Source organism: Hyperolius riggenbachi, chromosome 6, assembly GCF_040937935.1.
Source record: "Hyperolius riggenbachi isolate aHypRig1 chromosome 6, aHypRig1.pri, whole genome shotgun sequence".
NCBI lineage: Eukaryota > Metazoa > Chordata > Amphibia > Anura > Hyperoliidae > Hyperolius > Hyperolius riggenbachi.
This window is the reverse complement of record NC_090651.1, coordinates 1,941,900-1,964,000: the sequence shown is the minus strand read 5'-3', so window position 1 is coordinate 1,964,000 and position 22,101 is coordinate 1,941,900. Positions and strand designations below refer to the sequence as shown.

Sequence of the window (22,101 nt, the reverse complement as noted above, 5' to 3'; positions counted from 1 at the left end):
AATGGTGGGGAGAAGGGTGAGGGTGCCCATGGGTTTCTGTGTTTATGCCCCCCTGATGTGTCTGTCCCCCCCCCTCTCTGCACGCCCCCCTGATGTGTCTGTCCCCCCCCCTCTCTGAACGCCCCCCTGATGTGTCTGTCCCCCCCCTCTCTGAACGCCCCCCCTGATGTGTCTGTGTCCCCCCTCCTCCCTCCCTGTAGGCAGAGTGAGCGCAGCGGAGCAGCCAGCCGAGTCCTCTTACCGCTGATCCACTCGTACTGGCATCAGACCTCCATGTGCTTCCTGTGACGTCATAGTAAACAGGAAGCACATGGAGGTCCGATGCCAGTACGAGTGGATCAGCGGTAAGAGGACTCGACTGGCTGCTCCGCTGCGCTCACTCTGCTAACACGGAGGGGGGGACAGACACATCAGGGGGGTATTCAGAGAGAGGGAGGGAGGAAGTAATGAAGCCGGGCTCCTGCATCCCTCATTACCGCGGCTGGAGCCTCGATCATTTTTTCCTCCTCCATTCTCTGCCCAGCCGTCGGGATTCAAGAGGGGGGGCCCGACGAAAACGGGACGGTTGGGGGGTATGGATACCCTGTTGCCGAACCCTGCCCGTACCTAGACTCCGCCTCTGCCTTCTGATTCTGTACTTTATCTGTCCGTGTGTTACAACCTGGCTTGTCCGACCTCGAGAACCGACCTTACTATTGGAGGCGGTTACCCGTCCTGTTAGTGACACTACCTCCTGAGTGTTACTTTCAGACTTACCTTCCTACTGTCAGCCCGACTCCTCCCGCCTTGGAGAGTTCAGGCCTTTGGAAAGGAAGCCGTGCAGTACTCCTCACTGCACTGATTCTCAGGCCTCTCAGTGTTACTGTTACACCAAACACTACACTCTACTCAGGTGAACAGAGGTTAGCTGGTATATCGGATTATCGGTGATACTGCAGATCACTTATAATCTGGTATACATCTGTATTCCCAGTGATTCTGCAGATCACCGGTAATCAGATCCTCTCTGTGCTTCACCGAGCGTTACAGTGACGGTGTGGATTATAATTGTTGATGGTGTGGATTATAATGGGTGACAGTGTGGATTATAATGGCTGACGGTCTGGATTATAATGGCTGACGGTCTGGATTATAATGGGTGACAGTGTGGACAGTGTGGATTATAATGGCTGACGGTCTGGATTATAATGGGTGACGGTGTGGATTATAATGGGTGACGGTGTGTATTATAATGGGTGACAGTGTGGAATATAATGTCTGACGGTCTGGATTATAATGGGTGACGGTGTGGATTATAATGGGTGACAGTGTGGATTATAATGGCTGACGGTCTGGATTATAATGGTTGACGGTGTGGATTATAATTGTTGATGGTGTGGATTATAATGGGTGACAGAGTGGATTATAATGGGTGACAGTGTGGATTATAATGGCTGACGGTCTGGATTATAATGGGTGACGGTGTGGATTATAATGGGTGACGGTGTGGATTATAATGGGTGGCGGTGTGGATTATAATGGGTGACAGTGTGGATTATAATGTCTGACGGTCTGGATTATAATGGGTGACGGTGTGGATTATAATGGGTGACAGTGTGGATTATAATGGCTGACGGTCTGGATTATTATGGTTGACGGTGTGGATTATTATGGTTGACGGTGTGGACGGTGTGGATTATAATGGTTGACGGTGTGGATTATTATGGTTGACGGTTTGGATTATTATGGTTGACGGTGTGGATTATAATGGCTGACGGTGTGGATTATAATGGCTGACGGTGTGTATTATTATGGTTGACGGTGTGGATCATTATGGTTGACGGTGTGCATTATTATGGCTGATGGTGTGGATTATAATGGTTGATGGTGTAGATTATAATGGCTGACATTGTGAATTGATGCCTGACAGTGTGGATTATAATGGGTGACGGTGTGGATTATAATGGGTGACAGTGTGGATTATAATGTCTGACGGTCTGGATTATAATGGGTGACGGTGTGGATTATAATGGGTGACAGTGTGGATTATAATGGCTGACGGTCTGGATTATAATGGTTGACGGTGTGGATTATAATTGTTGATGGTGTGGATTATAATGGGTGACAGTGTGGATTATAATGGGTGACGGTGTGGATTATAATGGGTGACGGTGTGGATTATAATGGGTGACAGTGTGGATTATAATATCTGACGGTCTGGATTATAATGGGTGACGGTGTGGATTATAATGGGTGACAGTGTGGATTATAATGTCTGACGGTCTGGATTATAATGGTTGATGGTGTGGATTATTATGGTTGACGGTGTGGATTATTATGGTTGACGGTGTGGATTATAATGGCTGACGGTGTGGATTATAATGGCTGACGGTGTGTATTATTATGGTTGACGGTGTGGATCATTATGGTTGACGGTGTGCATTATTATGGCTGATGGTGTGGATTATAATTGTTGATGGTGTAGATTATAATGGCTGACATTGTGAATTGATGCCTGACAGTGTGGATTATAAAGGCTGACGGTGTGGATTATAATGGGTGACGGTGTGGATTATAATGGGTGACGGTGTGGATTATAATTGTTGATGGTGTTGATTATAATGGGTGACGGTGTGGATTATAATTGTTGATGGTGTAGATTATAATGGCTGACATTGTGAATTGATGCCTGACAGTGTGGATTATAAAGGCTGACGGTGTGGATTATAATGGGTGACGGTGTGGATTATAATTGTTGATGGTGTTGTTGATGGATTATAATGGGTGACGGTGTGGATTATAATGGGTGACGGTGTGGATTATAATGGCTGACGGTCTGGATTATAATGGGTGACGGTGTGGATTGTAATGGGTGATGGTGTGGATTATAATGGCTGATGGTGTGGATTATAATGGGTGACAGTGTGGATTATAATGGCTGACGGTCTGGATTATTATGGGTGACGGTGTGGATTATAATTGTTGATGGTGTGGATTATAATGGGTGACAGTGTGGATTATAATGGGTGACAGTGTGGATTATAATGTCTGACGGTCTGGATTATAATGGGTGACGGTGTGGATTATAATGGGTGACAGTGTGGATTATTATGGTTGACGGTGTGGATTATTATGGTTGACGGTGTTGATTATAATGGGTGATGGTGTGGATTATTATGGTTGACGGTGTGGATTATTATGGTTGACGGTGTGGATTATAATGGTTGACGGTGTGGATTATTATGGTTGACGGTGTGGATTATAATGTCTGACGGTGTGGATTATTATGGTTGACGGTGTGGATTATAATGGTTGATGGTGTGGATTATAATTGTTGATGGTGTTGATTATAATGGGTGACGGTGTGGATTATAATGGGTGACGATGTGGATTATTATGGGTGATGGTGTGGATTATAATGGGTGATGGTGTGGATTATTATGGTTGACGGTGTGGATTATAATGGTTGACAGTGTAGATTATTATGGTTGACGGTGTGGATTATAATGGTTGATGGTGTGGATTATAATTAACCTAAACCTAATCGGCGCGAAACGGCTGTCGACCTCCCTTAACACTGCCTGTACCTCTCTTTCTACCATATGGACATGTAAAGTATGCCTGTTTTTACTACAAGTAAATTAAAAGTGAAGTTTTAATTGGGATGTGCAAGGCCTCTTTTTCTTTGCAAGTGGAACTGTTTCAATACGTCTTGGCTATTTGCACTCCCTAAATTATCTACACAGCTAGCTATCTTGTGCATGGTGCCTTCTCTACATATACTGGATTGGATCGTTTTGTTTTCTGCTCCGGAGCACAGACCCTGGATTCCACAGGGAAAGCTTTGTCATGGCAATGTCTGCATTCAGGGAGGGACGGAAAGATGTGGACTCTTTTCTGAAGGAGGATAAGGATGTTGGTGTCATCCCCACTCCCCGTCCCCAGGAATTAAAGAGCCTTGAGAGCAGACTCTATAACCTAATGGAAAGGGAGGTACGTAAATATTGGACTATAATTACTTTACAAAAATATAAGGCAGTTGGGAGAGCCCCACGAGGGATACGATTCTATAGACACCTATCTCAGTCTAAGGTCCGCCCCTCTGCAAAGACCAAATGTGATGCCCTATTCGATAAGTGTGTATTGCTGTATCAGGACTTGGTGATTGAGGAGAACGAAATTGATTACCAAGAGATTCTAGAGGAGATGGAAAGTACTAAGAAATTAATAATTGCCTTAACGGATGAGGACAGTTTGAATCTACTTGTCACCAAGTTCGAATTACGCTTAACCCCGATACAGGAACAGATTAAAAAGGATAAAAATGTCAAGTTTGCCCGAGACCGGTTGGACTATGAACAACAGCAGGTCTTTTCCTGGAGAAAGGAAAGACCCTATCGTAGCCCAAATAAGAGAAATAAGGGGAGGAAGAGACGTAATCCCTCTGGAAATGGTTCATGGAGAGCTTCACCTGATAGTTCCCCTAATAGCTCACATGGATCTATAAGACATACTGGATCATCTTCAGAGGACGATGTCCCTTTAGAAAGAAAAAGGTCAGGAGAGGCAAACGAAAATCAAAAGAGCATTTTGAAACAGGTCTCATGGACCAAGCCTCAACCGAGACGGTCGGAGAGAAACAGGAAGAAATAAAAATCTATAACCTGTCAGGGGTAGAATTAAGCGATGCAGTATACTCCCTCTTGAACAAAGGGTTGAATTTTTGTCCCACTGTTGAATTTGATTTTGTTAAGTTTGAACAGGAACTATTTTTGAATACCAGAAAATTATCACTACACAGGTTTTTTGCAGATAAGGAAAAACCGTCAGATCGATTGCAGGATGTAGATTTAAGAACCATTCCCCTGCTAGTTGGCACTTCTGAACACCATTGGGATCGTGATACGTTACGAGACCTCTGTGAATTATCGGAGGCACACATTCCCAATCAAGTAGAGGTCAATCGTAAACTTCCTTTTTACATAGGCAACAGATCAGTCTTCAATCCCCCAGCTATACCAGGTGGTTCAGTTGAACTGTTTTACTCTAAAGTGTTGGAGGACTGTAAATCATTGATCTACCCAAAGGATGCTTCTAATTTGTCTTGCCAGGAAAGGGAGGCCTTGAAATGGCTGCAGTCTAGGACTGACTTAACCATAAAGGAAGCGGATAAGGGGGGAGGGGTGGTTATATTGTCTACCGAGCAGTACCAAGTGGAATGCCAACGACAACTTGAAGATAGGGTCACCTATTCCAAACTCCCGGTAGATCCGACTTCACAATACACTGTGGAGCTAAAGAAGTTGCTATATAAAGGAGTCACTGATGGTGCCCTTGATAGAACAGTGGCAAATAAGTTACTTCCTCAGTTCCCCCGCAGCCCGGTGTGGTATTGTATCCCAAAGATACACAAATCATTGGACAACCCACCGGGCCGCCCCATTGTTTCGGCAATTGGATCACTGACAGAGGCTCTTTCCCAATATGTTGACTTTCAATTGAGACCCTTGTTAAGATCTGTACCTTCATATGTAGGTGACACCACAGAGGTGTTGAATGTTTTAGGGGCCTTTGAATGGCAATCTGGTTATCATTTGGCATCAATTGATGTGGTTTCCCTTTACAGTCGTATTTGCCACATTGATGGTTTAAAAGCTATTGAGTCTTTCATACCTGAAGTAATTAACGATGAGCCCTTGCAGTGGTTTGTCTTGGCGGGTCTGGAGTTTGTCCTAACTAGGAACTCATTCCTCTTTGACCGCCAGTGGTACCATCAGGAGGTCGGCACGGCGATGGGGAGCCCTGTGGCCCCCACCTATGCCGGCCTCTTTATGGGCCGCTGGGAGGCAGATTACATCTATTCATCGAGGAATGGGTTCCTGGATCGGATAAAACTCTGGATCCGCTATATAGATGATATACTAATCATGTGGGAGGGGCCACAGGATGATTTCAATCAGTTCATGAAATATTTGGGCTCTAATGATGTTAATATGTCTTTCACTTGTACCTGGGGTGACCAACAACTAGAATTTCTAGATTTGGACATTAGGATACAGGAGGGAATGATATCAACCAAAACCTTTAGGAAGCCTACAGCGGTTAACTCCTTATTGAGTGCCAAAAGTTATCACCCCACCTCCACGCTCAGGGGGGTTCCCTATGGGCAGTTTTTGAGGCTGAGGAGAAATGCCAGCTGCTGGGAAGATTTTTTAGAGCAGTCTGAAGATTTAGTAGGGGATATAAGCTACACACTATTCAGCAAGCTTTCTCAAGGGCCTCTTCCAGAAATAGGACCTCACTGTTAGAGCAGACTAGGGAGTGTAGAAAGACCAACCCTCAAGAGAGGTTTTTCATGCATTTCACATACTCACCAATGTTTCAGTACATCAAAAACACAATTAGAAAAAATTGGTGGATCATTCAACAGGATAGGATGTTAAAGTCTAGAGGTGCTCTCCTCCCCTGTGTCTCATATAAACGAGTCCCTAATTTAAAGGATAAACTTTCTCACAGTGAATTCACCAGTCCTCAATCTTTGACCTGGCTAGGTTCTAACCGTCCAAAAGGGAATTTCAAATGTCAAAAGTGCTCCTGTTGCAATTTCATTGAACTGGGCGATACCTTTACCCGCTTTGGACGTACGTGCAGGATTAGACAGTTCATCAACTGTCGATCTAGAGGTTTGATCTATGCACTGACATAGTGTGGATTATAATGGCTGACGGTCTGGATTATAATGGGTGACGGTGTGGATTATAATGGGTGACGGTGTGGATTATAATGGGTGACGGTGTGGATTATAATGGGTGACAGTGTGGATTATAATGGGTGACGGTCTGGATTATAATGGGTGACGGTCTGGATTATAATGGGTGACGGTCTGGATTATAATGGGTGACGGTCTGGATTATAATGGGTGACGGTGTGGATTATAATGGGTGACGGTGTGGATTATAATGGGTGACGGTCTGGATTATAATGGGTGACGGTGTGGATTATAATGGGTGACGGTGTGGATTATAATGGGTGACGGTCTGGATTATAATGGGTGACGGTGTGGATTATAATGGGTGACAGTGTGGATTATAATGGGTGACGGTGTGGATTATAATGGCTGACAGTGTGGATTATAATGGGTGACGGTGTGGATTATAATGGGTGACGGTGTGGATTATAATGGGTGACGGTCTGGATTATAATGGGTGACGGTCTGGATTATAATGGGTGACGGTCTGGATTATAATGGGTGACGGTCTGGATTATAATGGGTGACGGTGTGGATTATAATGGGTGACGGTGTGGATTATAATGGGTGACGGTGTGGATTATAATGGGTGACGGTCTGGATTATAATGGGTGACGGTGTGGATTATAATGGGTGACAGTGTGGATTATAATGGGTGACGGTGTGGATTATAATGGCTGACAGTGTGGATTATAATGGGTGACGGTGTGGATTATAATGGCTGACAGTGTGGATTATAATGGCTGACAGTGTGGATTATAATGGCTGACGGTCTGGATTATAATGGGTGACAGGGTGGATTATAATGGGTGACAGTGTGGATTATAATGGGTGACGGTGTGGATTATAATGGCTGACAGTGTGGATTATAATGGCTGACGGTCTGGATTATAATGGGTGACGGTGTGGATTATAATGGGTGACAGTGTGGATTATAATGGGTGACGGTGTGGGTTATAATGGCTGACAGTGTGGATTATAATGGGTGACGGTGTGGATTATAATGGGTGACGGTGTGGATTATAATGGCTGACAGTGTGGATTATAATGGCTGACGGTCTGGATTATAATGGGTGACGGTCTGGATTATAATGGGTGACGGTCTGGATTATAATGGGTGACGGTGTGGATTATAATGGGTGACAGGGTGGATTATAATGGTTGACGGTGTGGTTTACTGACATTGTGGATTATAATGTCCGCTCTTGTACGGATCTCATGAATCTCAGGACAGCAGACGGTCAGATTGGGGGATGTGCAGATTGTTGTGTATGGTCCGGGTTCTCACGCTCCACGTGCTGCTCCCGGATGTCACTGAAGCTGTCAGGCTGCATACGAGGCTTGCCAGTGGCACGTGGCACCTTTGCAGGAGCGCGGTGGTCTCAGGGTGCAGATGTCACACCGGATCAGCGCTCTCCCCAGGCTGGCAGCTCAGAGCCATGGTTCAGGGATGTGTCTCCTCTCCTTCCCTGGGAAACTGGAGCAGATCTAGCCGCATGTCTGGAATTGGTTGAACTGTTGATCAGGCGTGCTTGTGGCGGCACCGATCGGGGACTGATCTATGAGCACCTGTATTATCAGTCAGTCCTCCTCCAGCCGCGCACCCAACTCGCAATTTTTCCGGCGACCCGCAATTTTTGGAGTGATGACAAGCGATTGTTTCCGCGTTCTCGCGACGTGGGTACAGGCACACGATTATTCAAACAACGTTTAGAGACACATTCCGAAGCAGAACCGAGCAGGAAACTGGAGCAGCTCCGGAGCAGGAAACCGGAGCAGGAAACTGGAGCAGACCTGGAGCAGACAACTGGAGCAGGAAACTGGAGAAGATCCAGAGCAGGAAACTGGAGCAGAACCGGAGCAGGGAAACTGGAGCAGATCCGGAGCAGGAAACTGGAGCAGAACCGGAGCAGGGGAACTGGAGCAGATCCGGAGCAGGGAAACTGGAGCAGATCCAGAGCAGGAGACTGGAGCAGATCCGGAGCAGGAACCTGGAGCAGATCTGGAGCAGGAAACTGGAGCAGAACTGGAGCTGGAAAACTGGAGCAGATCTTGAGCAGGGAAACTGGAGCAGAACCGGAGCAGGGAAACTGGAGCAGATCTGGAGCAGGAAACTGGAGCAGATCTGGAGCAGGAAACTGGAGCAGATCTGGAGCAGGGAAACTAGAGCAGACCCGAAGCAGGGAAACTGGAGCAAATCTGGAGCAGGGAAACTGGAGCAAAACCGGAGCAGTAAACTAGAGCAGAACCAGAGCAGGGAAACTGGAGCGGATCTGGAGCAGGGAAACTGGAGCAAATCTGGAGCAGGAAACTGGAGCAGAACCAAAGCAGGGAAACTGGAGCAAATCCAGAGCAGGGAAACTGGAGCAGATCTGGAGCACGGAAACTGGAGCAAAACCAGAGCAGGGAAACTGGAGCAGATCTGGAGCAGGAAACTGGAGCAGAACCAAAGCAGGGAAACTGGAGCAAATCCAGAGCAGGGAAACTGGAGCAGATCTGGAGCACGGAAACTGGAGCAAAACCAGAGCAGGGAAACTGGAGCAGATCTGGAGCAGGAAACTGGAGCAGAACCAAAGCAGGGAAACTGGAGCAAATCCAGAGCAGGGAAACTGGTGTAGAACCGGTGCAGGGAAACTGGAGCAGATCTGGAGCAGGGAAACTGGAGCAGAACCGGAGCAAGTAAACTGGAGCAGAACCAGTGCAAGGAAACTGGAGCAGAACTGGAGCAAGGAAACTGGAGCAGAACCAGTGCAAGGAAACTGGAGCAGAACCGGAGCAAGTAAACTGGAGCAGAACCAGTGCAAGGAAACTGGAGCAGAACTGGAGCAAGGAAACTGGAGCAGATCCGGAGCAGGGAAACTGGAGCCGATCTGGAGCAGAAAACTAGAGCAGAACCGGAGCAGGGAAACTGGAGCAGATCCGGAGCAGGAAAACTGGAGCGGATCTGGGAGCAGGGCATCTGGAGCAGATCTGGAGCAGGGAAACTGGAGCAAATTCAGAGCAGGGAAACCGGAGCAAAACCAGAGCAGGGAAACTGGAGCAGAACCGGTGCAGGGAAACTGGAGCAGATCCGGAGCAGGGAAACTAGAGAAGATCTGGAGCAGGGAAAATGAAGCAGATCCAGAGCAGGGAAACTGGAGCAGAACTGAAGCAGGGAATCTGGAGCAAATCTGGAGCAGGGAAACTGAAGCAGAACCGGAGCAGGGAAACTAGAGCAGAACCAGAGCAGGGAAACTGGAGCAGATCTGGTGCAGGAAAACTGGAGAAGATCTGGAGCAGGAAAACTGGAGCAGATCCGGAGCAGAGAAACTGGAGCCGATCTGGAGCAGGAAACTAGAGCAGAACCAGAGCAGGGAAACTGGAGCAGATCAGGAGCAGGAAACCTGGAGCGGATCTGGAGCAGTTAAACTGGAGTAGATCTGGAGCAGGGAAATTGGAGCAGAACGAAGCAGGGAAACTGGAGCAAATCCAGAGCAGGGAAACTGGAGCAAAACTAGAGCAGGGAAACTGGAGTAAAACCGGTGCAGGGAAACTGGAGCAGATCTGGAGCAGGGAAACTGGAGCAGAACCGGAAACTGGAGCAGGGAAACTGGAGCAGAACCAGTGCAAGGAAACTGGAGCAGAACCGGAGCAGGGAAACTGGAGCAGATCCGGAGCAGGGAAACTGGAACAGATCTGGAGCAGAAAACTAGAGCAGAACTGGAGGAGGGAAACTGGAGCAGATCTGGAGCAGAAAACTAGAGCAGAACTGGAGGAGGGAAACTAGAGCAGATCTGGAGCAGGAAAACTGGAACGGATCTGGGAGCAGGGAATCTGGAGCAGGGAAAGTGGAGCAGAACCGAAGCAGGGAAACTGGAGCAAAACCAGAGCAGGGAAACTGGAGCAGAAGTGGTGCAGGGAAACTGGAGCAAATCCGGAGCAGGGAAACTGGAGCAAATCCGGAGCAGGAAAACTGGAGCAGAACTAGAGCAGGGACAGTGGTGCAAAACCGGTTAAGGGAAACTGGAGCAGATCTGGTGCAGGTAAACTAAAGCAGATCCAGAGCAGGAATCTGGTGCAGAACCAGAGCAGGGAAACTGGAGCAGATCTGGAGCAGGGAAACTGGAGCAGATCTGGAACCGGGACAGAAGCGGAGCAGGAAAACTGAAGCAGATCCTGGAGCAGGGAAACTGGAGCAGATCCGCAGCAGGAAACTGGAGCAGATCCGGAGCAGGAAACTGGAGCAGATCCAAAGCAGGAAACTGGAGCAGATCCGGAGCAGGAAACTGGAGCAGAACCAGAGCAGAAAACTGGAGCAGATCCGAAGCAGGGAAACTGGAGCAGAACGAGAGCAGGGAAACTGGAGCAGACCTGGAGCAGGGAAAATGGAGCAGGGAAACTGGAACAGATCCGGAGCAGGGAAACTGGAGCAGAACCGGTGCAGAGAAACTGGAGCAGGGAAACTGGAGCAGAACCGGAGCAGGGAAACTGGAGATGATCCGGTGCAAGGAAACTGTAGCAGAACCAGAGCAGGGAAACTGGAGTAGAACTGGTGCAGGGAAACTGGAGCAGAACCAGAGCAGGGAAACTAGAGCAGGATCGGAGCAGGGAAACTGGAGCAAAACTGGAGCAGGGAAACTGAATCAGAACCGGAGCAGGAAACTGGAGCAGAACCGGGAGCAGAGAACCTGGAGCAGAACCAGAGCAGAAAACAGGAGCAGAACCAGGAGCAGAGAAACTAGAGTGGACCTGAAGCAGGGGAACTGGAGGAGAATGTGGCAGAACTGGTGGAGAATGTGGCAGATCTGGTGCAGAAAAGGAGCAGATAGAGCAGACCCGGTGCAGAATGGAGGAGAACTGGAGCAGAATGTGGCAGAACTGGTGGAGAAAGTGAAAGATCCGGTACAGAATGTGGCAGAACTGGTGGAGAATGTGGAATATCCGGTACAGAATGTGGCAGATCCGGTACAGAATGTGGCAGAACTGGTGGAGAATGTGGAAGATCCGGTACAGAATGTGGCAGAACTGGTGGAGAATGTGGAAGATCCGGTACAGAATGTGGCAGAACTGGTGGAGAATGTGGAAGATCCGGTACAGAATGTGGCAGAACTGGTGGAGAATGTGGAAGATTAGGTACAGAATGTGGCAGAACTGGTGGAGAATGTGGAAGATCCGGTACAGAATGTGGCAGATCCGGTACAGAATGTGGCAGAACTGGTGGAGAATGTGGAAGATCCGGTAGAGAATGTGGCAGAACTGGTGGAGAATGTGGAAGATCCGGTTGAGAATGTGGCAGAACTGGTGGAGAATGTGGAAGATCCGGTACAGAATGTGGCAGAACTGGTGGAGAATGTGGCAGAACTGGTGGAGAATGTGGAAGATCCAGTACAGAATGTGGCAGAACTGGTGGAGAATGTGAAAGATCCGGTACAGAATGTGGCAGAACTGGTGGAGAATGTGGAAGATCCAGTACAGAATGTGGCAGAACTGGTGGAGAATGTGGAAGATCCGGTACAGAATGTGGCAGAACTGGTGGAGAATGTGGAAGATTCGGTGCAGAATGTGGCAGAACTGGTGGAGAATGTGGAAGATCCGGTACAGAATGTGGCAGAACTGGTGGAGAATGTGGAAGATCCGGTTGAGAATGTGGCAGAACTGGTGGAGAATGTGGAAGATCCGGTACAGAATGTGGCAGAACTGGTGTAGAATGTGGAAGATTCGGTGCAGAATGTGGCAGAACTGGTGGAGAATGTGGAAGATCCGGTACAGAATGTGGCAGAACTGGTGGAGAATGTAGAAGATCCGGTTGAGAATGTGGCAGAACTGGTGGAGAATGTGGAAGATCCGGTACAGAATGTGGCAGAACTGGTGTAGAATGTGGAAGATTCGGTGCAGAATGTGGCAGAACTGGTGGAGAATGTGGCAGAACTGGTGGAGAATGTGACAGAACTGGTGGAGAATGTGGCAGATCCGGTACAGAATGTGGCAGAACTGGTAGAGAATGTGGAAGATCCGGTACAGAATGTGGCAGAACTGGTGGAGAATGTGAAAGATCCGGTACAGAATGTGGCAGAACTGGTGGAGAATGTGGAAGATCCGGTACAGAATGTGGCAGAACTGGTGGAGAATGTGGAAGATCCGGTACAGAATGTGGCAGAACTGGTGGAGAATGTGGAAGATCCGGTACAGAATGTGGCAGAACTGGTGGAGAATGTGGAAGATCCGGTACAGAATGTGGCAGAACTGGTGGAGAATGTGGAAGATCCGGTACAGAATGTGGCAGAACTGGTGGAGAATGTGGAAGATCCGGTACAGAATGTGGCAGAACTGGTGTAGAATGTGGCAGAACTGGTGGAGAATGTGGAAGATCAGGTGGAGAATGTGGAAGATCCGGTACAGAATGTGGCAGAACTGGTGTAGAATGTGGCAGAACTGGTGGAGAATGTGGAAGATCAGGTGGAGAATGTGGAAGATCCGGTACAGAATGTGGCAGAACTGGTGGAGAATGTGGAAAATTCGGTACAGAATGTGGCAGAACTGGTGGAGAATGTGAAAGATCCGGTACAGAATGTGGCAGAACTGGTGGAGAATGTGAAAGATCCGGTACAGAATGTGGCAGAACTGGTGGAGAATGTGGCAGATCCGGTACAGAATGTGGCAGAACTGGTGGAGAATGTGGAAGATCCGGTACAGAATGTGGCAGAACTGGTGGAGAATGTGGAAGATCCGGTACAGAATGTGGCAGAACTGGTGTAGAATGTGGCAGAACTGGTGGAGAATGTGGAAGATCAGGTGGAGAATGTGGAAGATCCGGTACAGAATGTGGCAGAACTTTTGTAGAATGTGGAAGATCCGGTACAGAATGTGGCAGAACTGGTGGAGAATGTGGAAGATCCGGTACAGAATGTGGCAGAACTGGTGGAGAATGTGGAAGATCCGGTAGAGAATGTGGCAGAACTGGTGGAGAATGTGGAAGATCCGGTACAGAATGTGGCAGAACTGGTGGAGAATGTGGCAGATCCGGTACAGAATGTGGCAGAACTGGTGGAGAATGTGGAAGATCCGGTACAGAATGTGGCAGAACTGGTGTAGAATGTGGCAGATCCGGTACAGAATGTGGCAGAACTGGTGGAGAATGTGGAAGATTCGGTGCAGAATGTGGCAGAACTGGTGGAGAATGTGACAGAACTGGTAGAGAATGTGGAAGATCCGGTACAGAATGTGGCAGAACTGGTGGAGAATGTGACAGAACTGGTAGAGAATGTGGAAGATTCGGTACAGAATGTGGCAGAACTGTTGGAGAATGTGAAAGATCCGGTACAGAATGTGGCAGAACTGGTGGAGAATTTGGAAGATCCGGTACAGAATGTGGCAGATCCGGTACAGAATGTGGAAGATTCGGTACAGAATGTGGCAGAACTGGTGGAGAATGTGGAAGATCCAGTACAGAATGTGGCAGAACTGGTGGAGAATGTGGAAGATTCGGTACAGAATGTGGCAGAACTGGTGGAGAATGTGGCAGATCCGGTACAGAATGTGGCAGAACTGGTGGAGAATGTGGAAGATCCGGTACAGAATGTGGCAGAACTGGTGGAGAATGTGGAAGATTCGGTACAGAATGTGGCAGAACTGGTGGAGAATGTGGAAGATTCGGTACAGAATGTGGCAGAACTGGTGGAGAATGTGGAAGGTCCAGTACAGAATGTGGCAGAACTGGTGGAGAATGTGGAAGATTCGGTACAGAATGTGGCAGAACTGGTGGAGAATGTGGAAGATCCAGTACAGAATGTGGCAGAACTGGTGTAGAATGTGAATGATCCGGTACAGAATGTGGCAGAACTGGTGTAGAATGTGGAAGATCCGGTACAGAATGTGGCAGAACTGGTGGAGAATGTGGAAGATCCGGTACAGAATGTGGCAGAACTGGTGGAGAATGTGGAAGATCCGGTACAGAATGTGGCAGAACTGGTGAAGAATGTGGAAGATCCGGTACAGAATGTGGCAGAACTGGTGTAGAATGTGGCAGAACTGGTGTAGAATGTGGAAGATCAGGTGGAGAATGTGGAAGATCCGGTACAGAATGTGGCAGAACTTTTGTAGAATGTGGAAGATCCGGTACAGAATGTGGCAGAACTGGTGGAGAATGTGACAGAACTGGTAGATAATGTGGAAGATCCGGTACAGAATGTGGCAGAACTGGTGGAGAATGTGGAAGATTAGGTACAGAATGTGGCAGATCCGGTACAGAATGTGGCAGAACTGGTGGAGAATGTGAAAGATCCGGTACAGAATGTGGCAGAACTGGTGAAGAATGTGGAAGATTCGGTACAGAATGTGGCAGAACTGGTGGAGAATGTGGAAGATCCGGTACAGAATGTGGCAGAACTGGTGGAGAATGTGGCAGATCCGGTACAGAATGTGGCAGAACTGGTGGAGAATGTGGAAGATCCGGTACAGAATGTGGCAGAACTGGTGGAGAATGTGGAAGATCCGGTACAGAATGTGGCAGAACTGGTGGAGAATGTGGAAGATTCGGTACAGAATGTGGCAGAACTGGTGGAGAATGTGGAAGATCCAGTACAGAATGTGGCAGAACTGGTGGAGAATGTGGAAGATTCGGTGCAGAATGTGGCAGAACTGGTGGAGAATGTGGAAGATCCGGTACAGAATGTGGAAGATCCGGTACAGAATGTGGCAGAACTGGTGGAGAATGTGGAAGATCCGGTACAGAATGTGGCAGAACTGGTGGAGAATGTGGAAGATCCGGTACAGAATGTGGCAGAACTGGTGGAGAATGTGGAAGATCCAGTACAGAATGTGGCAGAACTGGTGGAGAATGTGGAAGATCCGGTACAGAATGTGGCAGAACTGGTGGAGAATGTGGAAGATCCGGTACAGAATGTGGCAGAACTGGTGGAGAATGTGGAAGATCCGGTACAGAATGTGGCAGAACTGGTAGAGAATGTGGAAGATCCGGTACAGAATGTGGCAGAACTGGTGGAGAATGTAAAAGATCCGGTACAGAATGTGGCAGAACTGGTGGAGAATGTGGAAGATCCGGTACAGAATGTGGCAGAACTGGTGGAGAATGTGGAAGATCCAGTACAGAATGTGGCAGAACTGGTGTAGAATGTGGAAGATCCGGTACAGAATGTGGCAGAACTGGTGGAGAATGTGGAAGATTCGGTACAGAATGTGGCAGAACTGGTGGAGAATGTGGAAAATTCGGTACAGAATGTGGCAGAACTGGTGGAGAATGTGGAAGATCCGGTACAGAATGTGGCAGAACTGGTGGAGAATGTGGAAGATCCGGTACAGAATGTGGCAGAACTGGTGGAGAATGTGGAAGATCCAGTACGGAATGTGGCAGAACTGGTGGAGAATGTGGAAGATCCGGTACAGAATGTGGCAGAACTGGTGTAGAATGTGGAAGATCCGGTACAGAATGTGGCAGAACTGGTGGAGAATGTGGAAGATCCGGTACAGAATGTGGCAGAACTGGTGTAGAATGTGGAAGATCCGGTACAGAATGTGGCAGAACTGGTGGAGAATGTGGAAGATCCGGTACAGAATGTGGCAGAACTGGTGGAGAATGTGAAAGATCCGGTACAGAATGTGGCAGAACTGGTGGAGAATGTGGAAGATCCGGTACAGAATGTGGCAGATCCGGTACAGAATGTGGCAGAACTGGTGTAGAATGTGGAAGATCCGGTACAGAATGTGGCAGAACTGGTGGAGAATGTGAAAGATCCGGTACAGAATGTGGCAGAACTGGTGGAGAATGTGGAAAATTCGGTACAGAATGTGGCAGAACTGGTGGAGAATGTGGAAGATCCGGTACAGAATGTGGCAGAACTGGTGGAGAATGTGGAAGATCCGGTACAGAATGTGGCAGAACTGGTGGAGAATGTGGAAGATCCAGTACGGAATGTGACAGAACTGGTGGAGAATGTGGAAGATCCGGTACAGAATGTGGCAGAACTGGTGTAGAATGTGCAAGATCCGGTACAGAATGTGGCAGAACTGGTGGAGAATGTGGAAGATCCGGTACAGAATGTGGCAGAACTGGTGTAGAATGTGGAAGATCCGGTACAGAATGTGGCAGAACTGGTGGAGAATGTGGAAGATCCGGTACAGAATGTGGCAGAACTGGTGGAGAATGTGAAAGATCCGGTACAGAATGTGGCAGAACTGGTGGAGAATGTGGAAGATCCGGTACAGAATGTGGCAGAACTGGTGGAGAATGTGGAAGATCCGGTACAGAATGTGGCAGATCCGGTACAGAATGTGGCAGAACTGGTGTAGAATGTGGAAGATCCGGTACAGAATGTGGCAGAACTGGTGGAGAATGTGGAAGATCCGGTACAGAATGTGGCAGAACTGGTGTAGAATGTGGAAGATCCGGTACAGAATGTGGCAGAACTGGTGGAGAATGTGAAAGATCCGGTACAGAATGTGGCAGAACTGGTGGAGAATGTGGAAGATTCGGTACAGAATGTGGCAGAACTGGTGGAGAATGTGGAAGATCAGGTGTAGAATGTGGCAGATCCGGTACAGAATGTGGCAGAACTGGTAGAGAATGTGGAAGATCAGGTGTAGAATGTGGAAGATCCGGTACAGAATGTGGCAGAACTGGTGGAGAATGTGGAAGATCCGGTACAGAATGTGGCAGAACTGGTGGAGAATGTGGAAGATCCGGTACAGAATGTGGCAGAACTGGTGGAGAATGTGGAAGATCCGGTACAGAATGTGGCAGAACTGGTGGAGAATGTGGAAGATCCGGTACAGAATGTGGCAGAACTGGTGGAGAATGTGGAAGATTCCGGTACAGAATGTGGCAGAACTGGTGGAGAATGTGGAAGATCAGGTGTAGAATGTGGAAGATCCGGTACAGAATGTGGCAGAACTGGTGGAGAATGTGAAAGATCCGGTACAGAATGTGGCAGAACTGGTGGAGAATGTGGAAGATCCGGTACAGAATGTGGCAGAACTGGTGGAGAATGTGGAAGATCAGGTGTAGAATGTGGCAGATCCGGTACAGAATGTGGCAGATCCGGTACAGAATGTGGCAGAACTGGTGGAGAATGTGGAAGATCCGGTACAGAATGTGGCAGAACTGGTGGAGAATGTGGAAGATTCCGGTACAGAATGTGGCAGAACTGGTGGAGAATGTGGAAGATCCGGTACAGAATGTGGCAGAACTGGTGGAGAATGTGGAAGATCCGGTACAGAATGTGGCAGAACTGGTGGAGAATGTGGAAGATCCGGTACAGAATGTGGCAGAACTGGTGGAGAATGTGGAAGATCCGGTACAGAATGTGGCAGAACTGGTGGAGAATGTGGAAGATCCGGTACAGAATGTGGCAGAACTGGTGGAGAATGTGGAAGATCCGGTACAGAATGTGGCAGAACTGGTGGAGAATGTGGAAGATCCGGTACAGAATGTGGCAGAACTGGTGGAGAATGTGGAAGATCCGGTACAGAATGTGGCAGAACTGGTGGAGAATGTGGAAGATCCGGTACAGAATGTGGCAGAACTGGTGGAGAATGTGGAAGATCCGGTACAGAATGTGGCAGAACTGGTGGAGAATGTGGAAGATCCGGTACAGAATGTGGCAGAACTGGTGGAGAATGTGGAAGATCCGGTACAGAATGTGGCAGAACTGGTGGAGAATGTGGAAGATCCGGTACAGAATGTGGCAGAACTGGTGGAGAATGTGGAAGATCCGGTACAGAATGTGGCAGAACTGGTGTAGAATGTGGAAGATCCGGTACAGAATGTGGCAGAACTGGTGGAGAATGTGGAAGATCCGGTACAGAATGTGGCAGAACTGGTGTAGAATGTGGAAGATCCGGTACAGAATGTGGCAGAACTGGTGTAGAATGTGGAAGATCCGGTACAGAATGTGGCAGAACTGGTGGAGAATGTGGAAGATCCGGTACAGAATGTGGCAGAACTGGTGTAGAATGTGGAAGATCCGGTACAGAATGTGGCAGAACTGGTGTAGAATGTGGAAGATCCGGTACAGAATGTGGCAGAACTGGTGGAGAATGTGGAAGATCCGGTACAGAATGTGGCAGAACTGGTGTAGAATGTGGAAGATCCGGTACAGAATGTGGCAGAACTGGTGGAGAATGTGGAAGATCCGGTACAGAATGTGGCAGAACTGGTGTAGAATGTGGAAGATCCGGTACAGAATGTGGCAGAACTGGTGTAGAATGTGGAAGATCCGGTACAGAATGTGGCAGAACTGGTGGAGAATGTGGAAGATCCGGTACAGAATGTGGCAGAACTTTTGTAGAATGTGGAAGATCCGGTACAGAATGTGGTAGAACTGGTGTAGAATGTGGAAGATCCGGTACAGAATGTGGCAGAACTGGTGGAGAATGTGGAAGATCCGGTACAGAATGTGGCAGAACTGGTGTAGAATGTGGAAGATCCGGTACAGAATGTGGCAGAACTGGTGGAGAATGTGGACGATCGGGTGTAGAATGTGGAAGATCGGGTGTAGAATGTGGCAGATTCGTGCAGAATGTGGTAGAATTGGAGCAGAATAGAGCCGGGTCCAGTTCAGGGCTCCGGATTGGTGGCTCCCTGGATTTGCTGGGATTTTCCTGCTGCAGCACAGTCCATTCAAGTTATTGCACAGAAGCTGCACTCACACCTGACATCAGCACTTTCAGTATTGCTGAACACAGCTGTAGCAGAGAGGATTGATCATTCTCTGCTTTCCTTGCTTTCATTTGTAAGCTCTTGGGAGAATTCTCCTACCTGTGGGATATAGCCTGGCTGCTCCTCCCCCATGCCTGGCTGCTCCTCCCCCTCATGCACCTGACCATGGTGATTATTTGGGCAGGTGGTCCCTGTGCTCCTCTCCTCCCCCATGCCTGGCTGAGCCCCTCCCCTCCTGCACCTGACCATGATGATAATTTGGGCTGGTGGTCCTTGTTCTCCTCCCCCATGCCTGGCTGAGCTCCTCCCCCTCCTGCACCTGACCATGATGATAATTTGGGCTGGTGGTCCCTGTGCTCCTCCCCCCCATGCCTGGCTGAGCCCCTCCCCCTCCTGCACCTGACCATGGTGATTATTTGGGCCGGTGGTCCTTGTTTTCTCCCCCCATGCCTGGCTGAGCCCCTCCCCCTCCTGCACCTGACCATGATGATAATTTGGGCTGGTGGTCCTTGTTTTCTCCCCCCATGCCTGGCTGAGCCCCTCCCCCTCCTGCACCTGACCATGATGATAATTTGGGCTGGTGGTCCTTGTTCTCTCCCCCCATGCCTGGCTGAGCCCCTCCCCCTCCTGCACCTGACCATGATGATAATTTGGGCTGGTGGTCCTTGTTCTCTCCCCCCATGCCTGGCTGAGCTCCTCCCCTCCTCTCTACTCTCTCTTCCTGAGCTGATGCTGATCACAGTCGGAGTGGCTGCGAGAGGAACTGGAGTCTGGTGAGTAAATCCTCAGAACTGTTTCATTGTTTTGTACATTGCTGATTGTTCTGCCTCATCTGCTGGTCACTGAGCTCCTCAAATCCTGATTCTGGGACTATCTTATCCCTATTTCCTAATTCCCCAACAGCCCACTGCCTCCTGATAGTGAGACTGAGAGCTGGGTCTTATTGCCCATCACTGGAGAGCCTTCTCATGTGTCAGGCTCATCCCTCCTCTTCTCTGGAGAGACCTCCTGCCCTGCACCCCGTCCCAGCACCCCGTCCCTGCACCCCGTCCCAGCACCATGACCCAGGACTGCCTCCTGATAGTGAGACTGACAGCTGGGTCTTATTGTCCATCACTGGAGAACCTTCTCATGTCTCAGGCTCATGTCTCTTCTATGTCCTCCTCTGAAAGGTGGAGAGACCTCCTGCTATGCAATGTCCCTGACTCCCTGCACCCCATCCCAGCACCATGACCCCCCACTGCCTCCGGCTAATGCTGCCACACACAGCAGACAAACATCTAACTATTACATAGAGTTAAAAAAAATCTAATTTTCTGATGAACAATCGCACCACCTGGAGTTCAGACTTATCGCTCATCGCCTGTCATTAACCCTTGTGTGGTGTGAACAGAGGGAGACACTTCTGCTAGTAGAGATAGAGAAGAAGTGATGAATGTGGCTGCTCCTTTAATTCCAGTTAGTTAACCCTTGTGTGAAAGACTGACAGAAATCAGCAGAAATCGTGTGAGGGTGATGTTCCGCCTCTTGTGTTCCATTGTACGATCTCAGAAGTTTCTCCACACTCTGAAGAATGGATGACGCCTCTGGCCAGTTATGAGCAACTGCTAGAGCTTCTGGCCATTCTTAGAAGACATTGGTAGATTACAGTCTGTTGTGTATGGAGATCATAAGCAGTGAACAATCTGAGCTCCAGTTCAGTTCTGTCACTACTCCTTCATCTCAGAGATGGATAAAGTTGTCCTTTATATATCATGTATAGGGAGTTACTGACATGATATAATACAGTGTCAGGTGTCACCTCTTCCCACCTATCCTGAGGTCATCTTCTGGTTCTGTGAGATATTATGTCAGGTGTCACCTCTTCCCACCTATCCTGAGGTCATCTTCTGGTTCTGTGACACATTATGTCAGGTGTCACCTCTTCCCACCTACCCTGAGGTCATCTTCAGGTTCTGTGACACATTATGTCAGGTGTCACCTCTTCCCACCTACCCTGAGGTCATCTTCAGGTTCTGTGACACATTATGTCAGGTGTCACCTCTTCCCACCTATACTGAGGTCATCTTCAGGTTCTGTGACACATTATGTCAGGTGTCACCTCTTCCCACCTACCCTGAGGTCATCTTCTGGTTCTGTGAGATATTATGTCAGGTGTCACCTCTTCCCACCTATCCTGAGGTCATCTTCTGGTTCTGTGAGATATTATGTCAGGTGTCACCTCTTCCACCTACCCTGAGGTCATCTTCTGGTTCTGTGACACATTATGTCAGGTGTCACCTCTTCCCACCTATACTGAGGTCATCTTCAGGTTCTGTGACACATTATGTCAGGTGTCACCTCTTCCCACCTATCCTGAGGTCATCTTCTGGTTCTGTGAGATATTATGTCAGGTGTCACCTCTTCCCACCTACCCTGAGGTCATCTTCTGGTTCTGTGAGATATTATGTCAGGTGTCACCTCTTCCCACCTATACTGAGGTCATCTTCAGGTTCTGTGACACATTATGTCAGGTATCACCTCTTCCCACCTACCCTGAGGTCATCTTCAGGTTCTGTGACACATTATGTCAGGTGTCACCTCTTCCCACCTACCCTGAGGTCATCTTCTGGTTCTGTGAGATATTATGTCAGGTGTCACCTCTTCCCACCTACCCTGAGGTCATCTTCTGGTTCTGTCACACATTATGTCAGGTGTCACCTCTTCCCACCTATACTGAGGT

At 48.5% G+C, this 22,101-nt stretch overlaps 2 protein-coding genes across 2 annotated transcripts in view; both read left to right on the top strand.

Annotated features, from left to right (window-relative positions):
• Nucleotides 1–11,200: 11,200 nt before the first annotated feature.
• On the top strand, nt 11,201–17,726 carry LOC137521447 (putative leucine-rich repeat-containing protein DDB_G0290503). Its single transcript, XM_068240711.1, has 17 exons — nt 11,201–11,797; nt 11,840–12,385; nt 12,434–12,553; nt 12,602–13,015; nt 13,127–13,435; nt 13,547–13,771; nt 13,820–14,485; nt 14,576–14,695; nt 14,807–14,884; nt 14,927–15,808; nt 15,857–16,102; nt 16,214–16,375; nt 16,424–16,669; nt 16,781–16,984; nt 17,096–17,236; nt 17,327–17,531; nt 17,611–17,726. Exons 1-17 carry the CDS (start codon nt 11,201–11,203, stop codon nt 17,724–17,726), a joined length of 5,277 nt encoding a protein of 1,758 aa, XP_068096812.1.
• Nucleotides 17,727–20,103: 2,377 nt separating this feature from the next.
• Nucleotides 20,104–22,101, top strand: part of DRAXIN (dorsal inhibitory axon guidance protein) — a 261,892-nt gene continuing 259,894 nt past the window's right edge. Inside the window, exon 1 of the mRNA XM_068238757.1 lies at nt 20,104–20,152. The gene's annotated coding sequence lies outside the window, so the exon portion shown is untranslated. The remainder of the gene's footprint in view (nt 20,153–22,101) is intronic.

Coding starts and splice junctions, on each gene's coding strand:
- LOC137521447 (XM_068240711.1), top strand. CDS start 11,201: ATGATCCGGTGCAAGGAAACTGTAGCAGAACCAGAGCAGGGAAACTGG. Junction 13,772..13,819: donor TGGAGAATGTGGAAGATCCG/GTACAGAATGTG, acceptor GATCCGGTACAG/AATGTGGCAGAACTGGTGGA. Junction 16,103..16,213: donor TGGAGAATGTGGAAGATCCG/GTACAGAATGTG, acceptor GAACTGGTGTAG/AATGTGGAAGATCCGGTACA.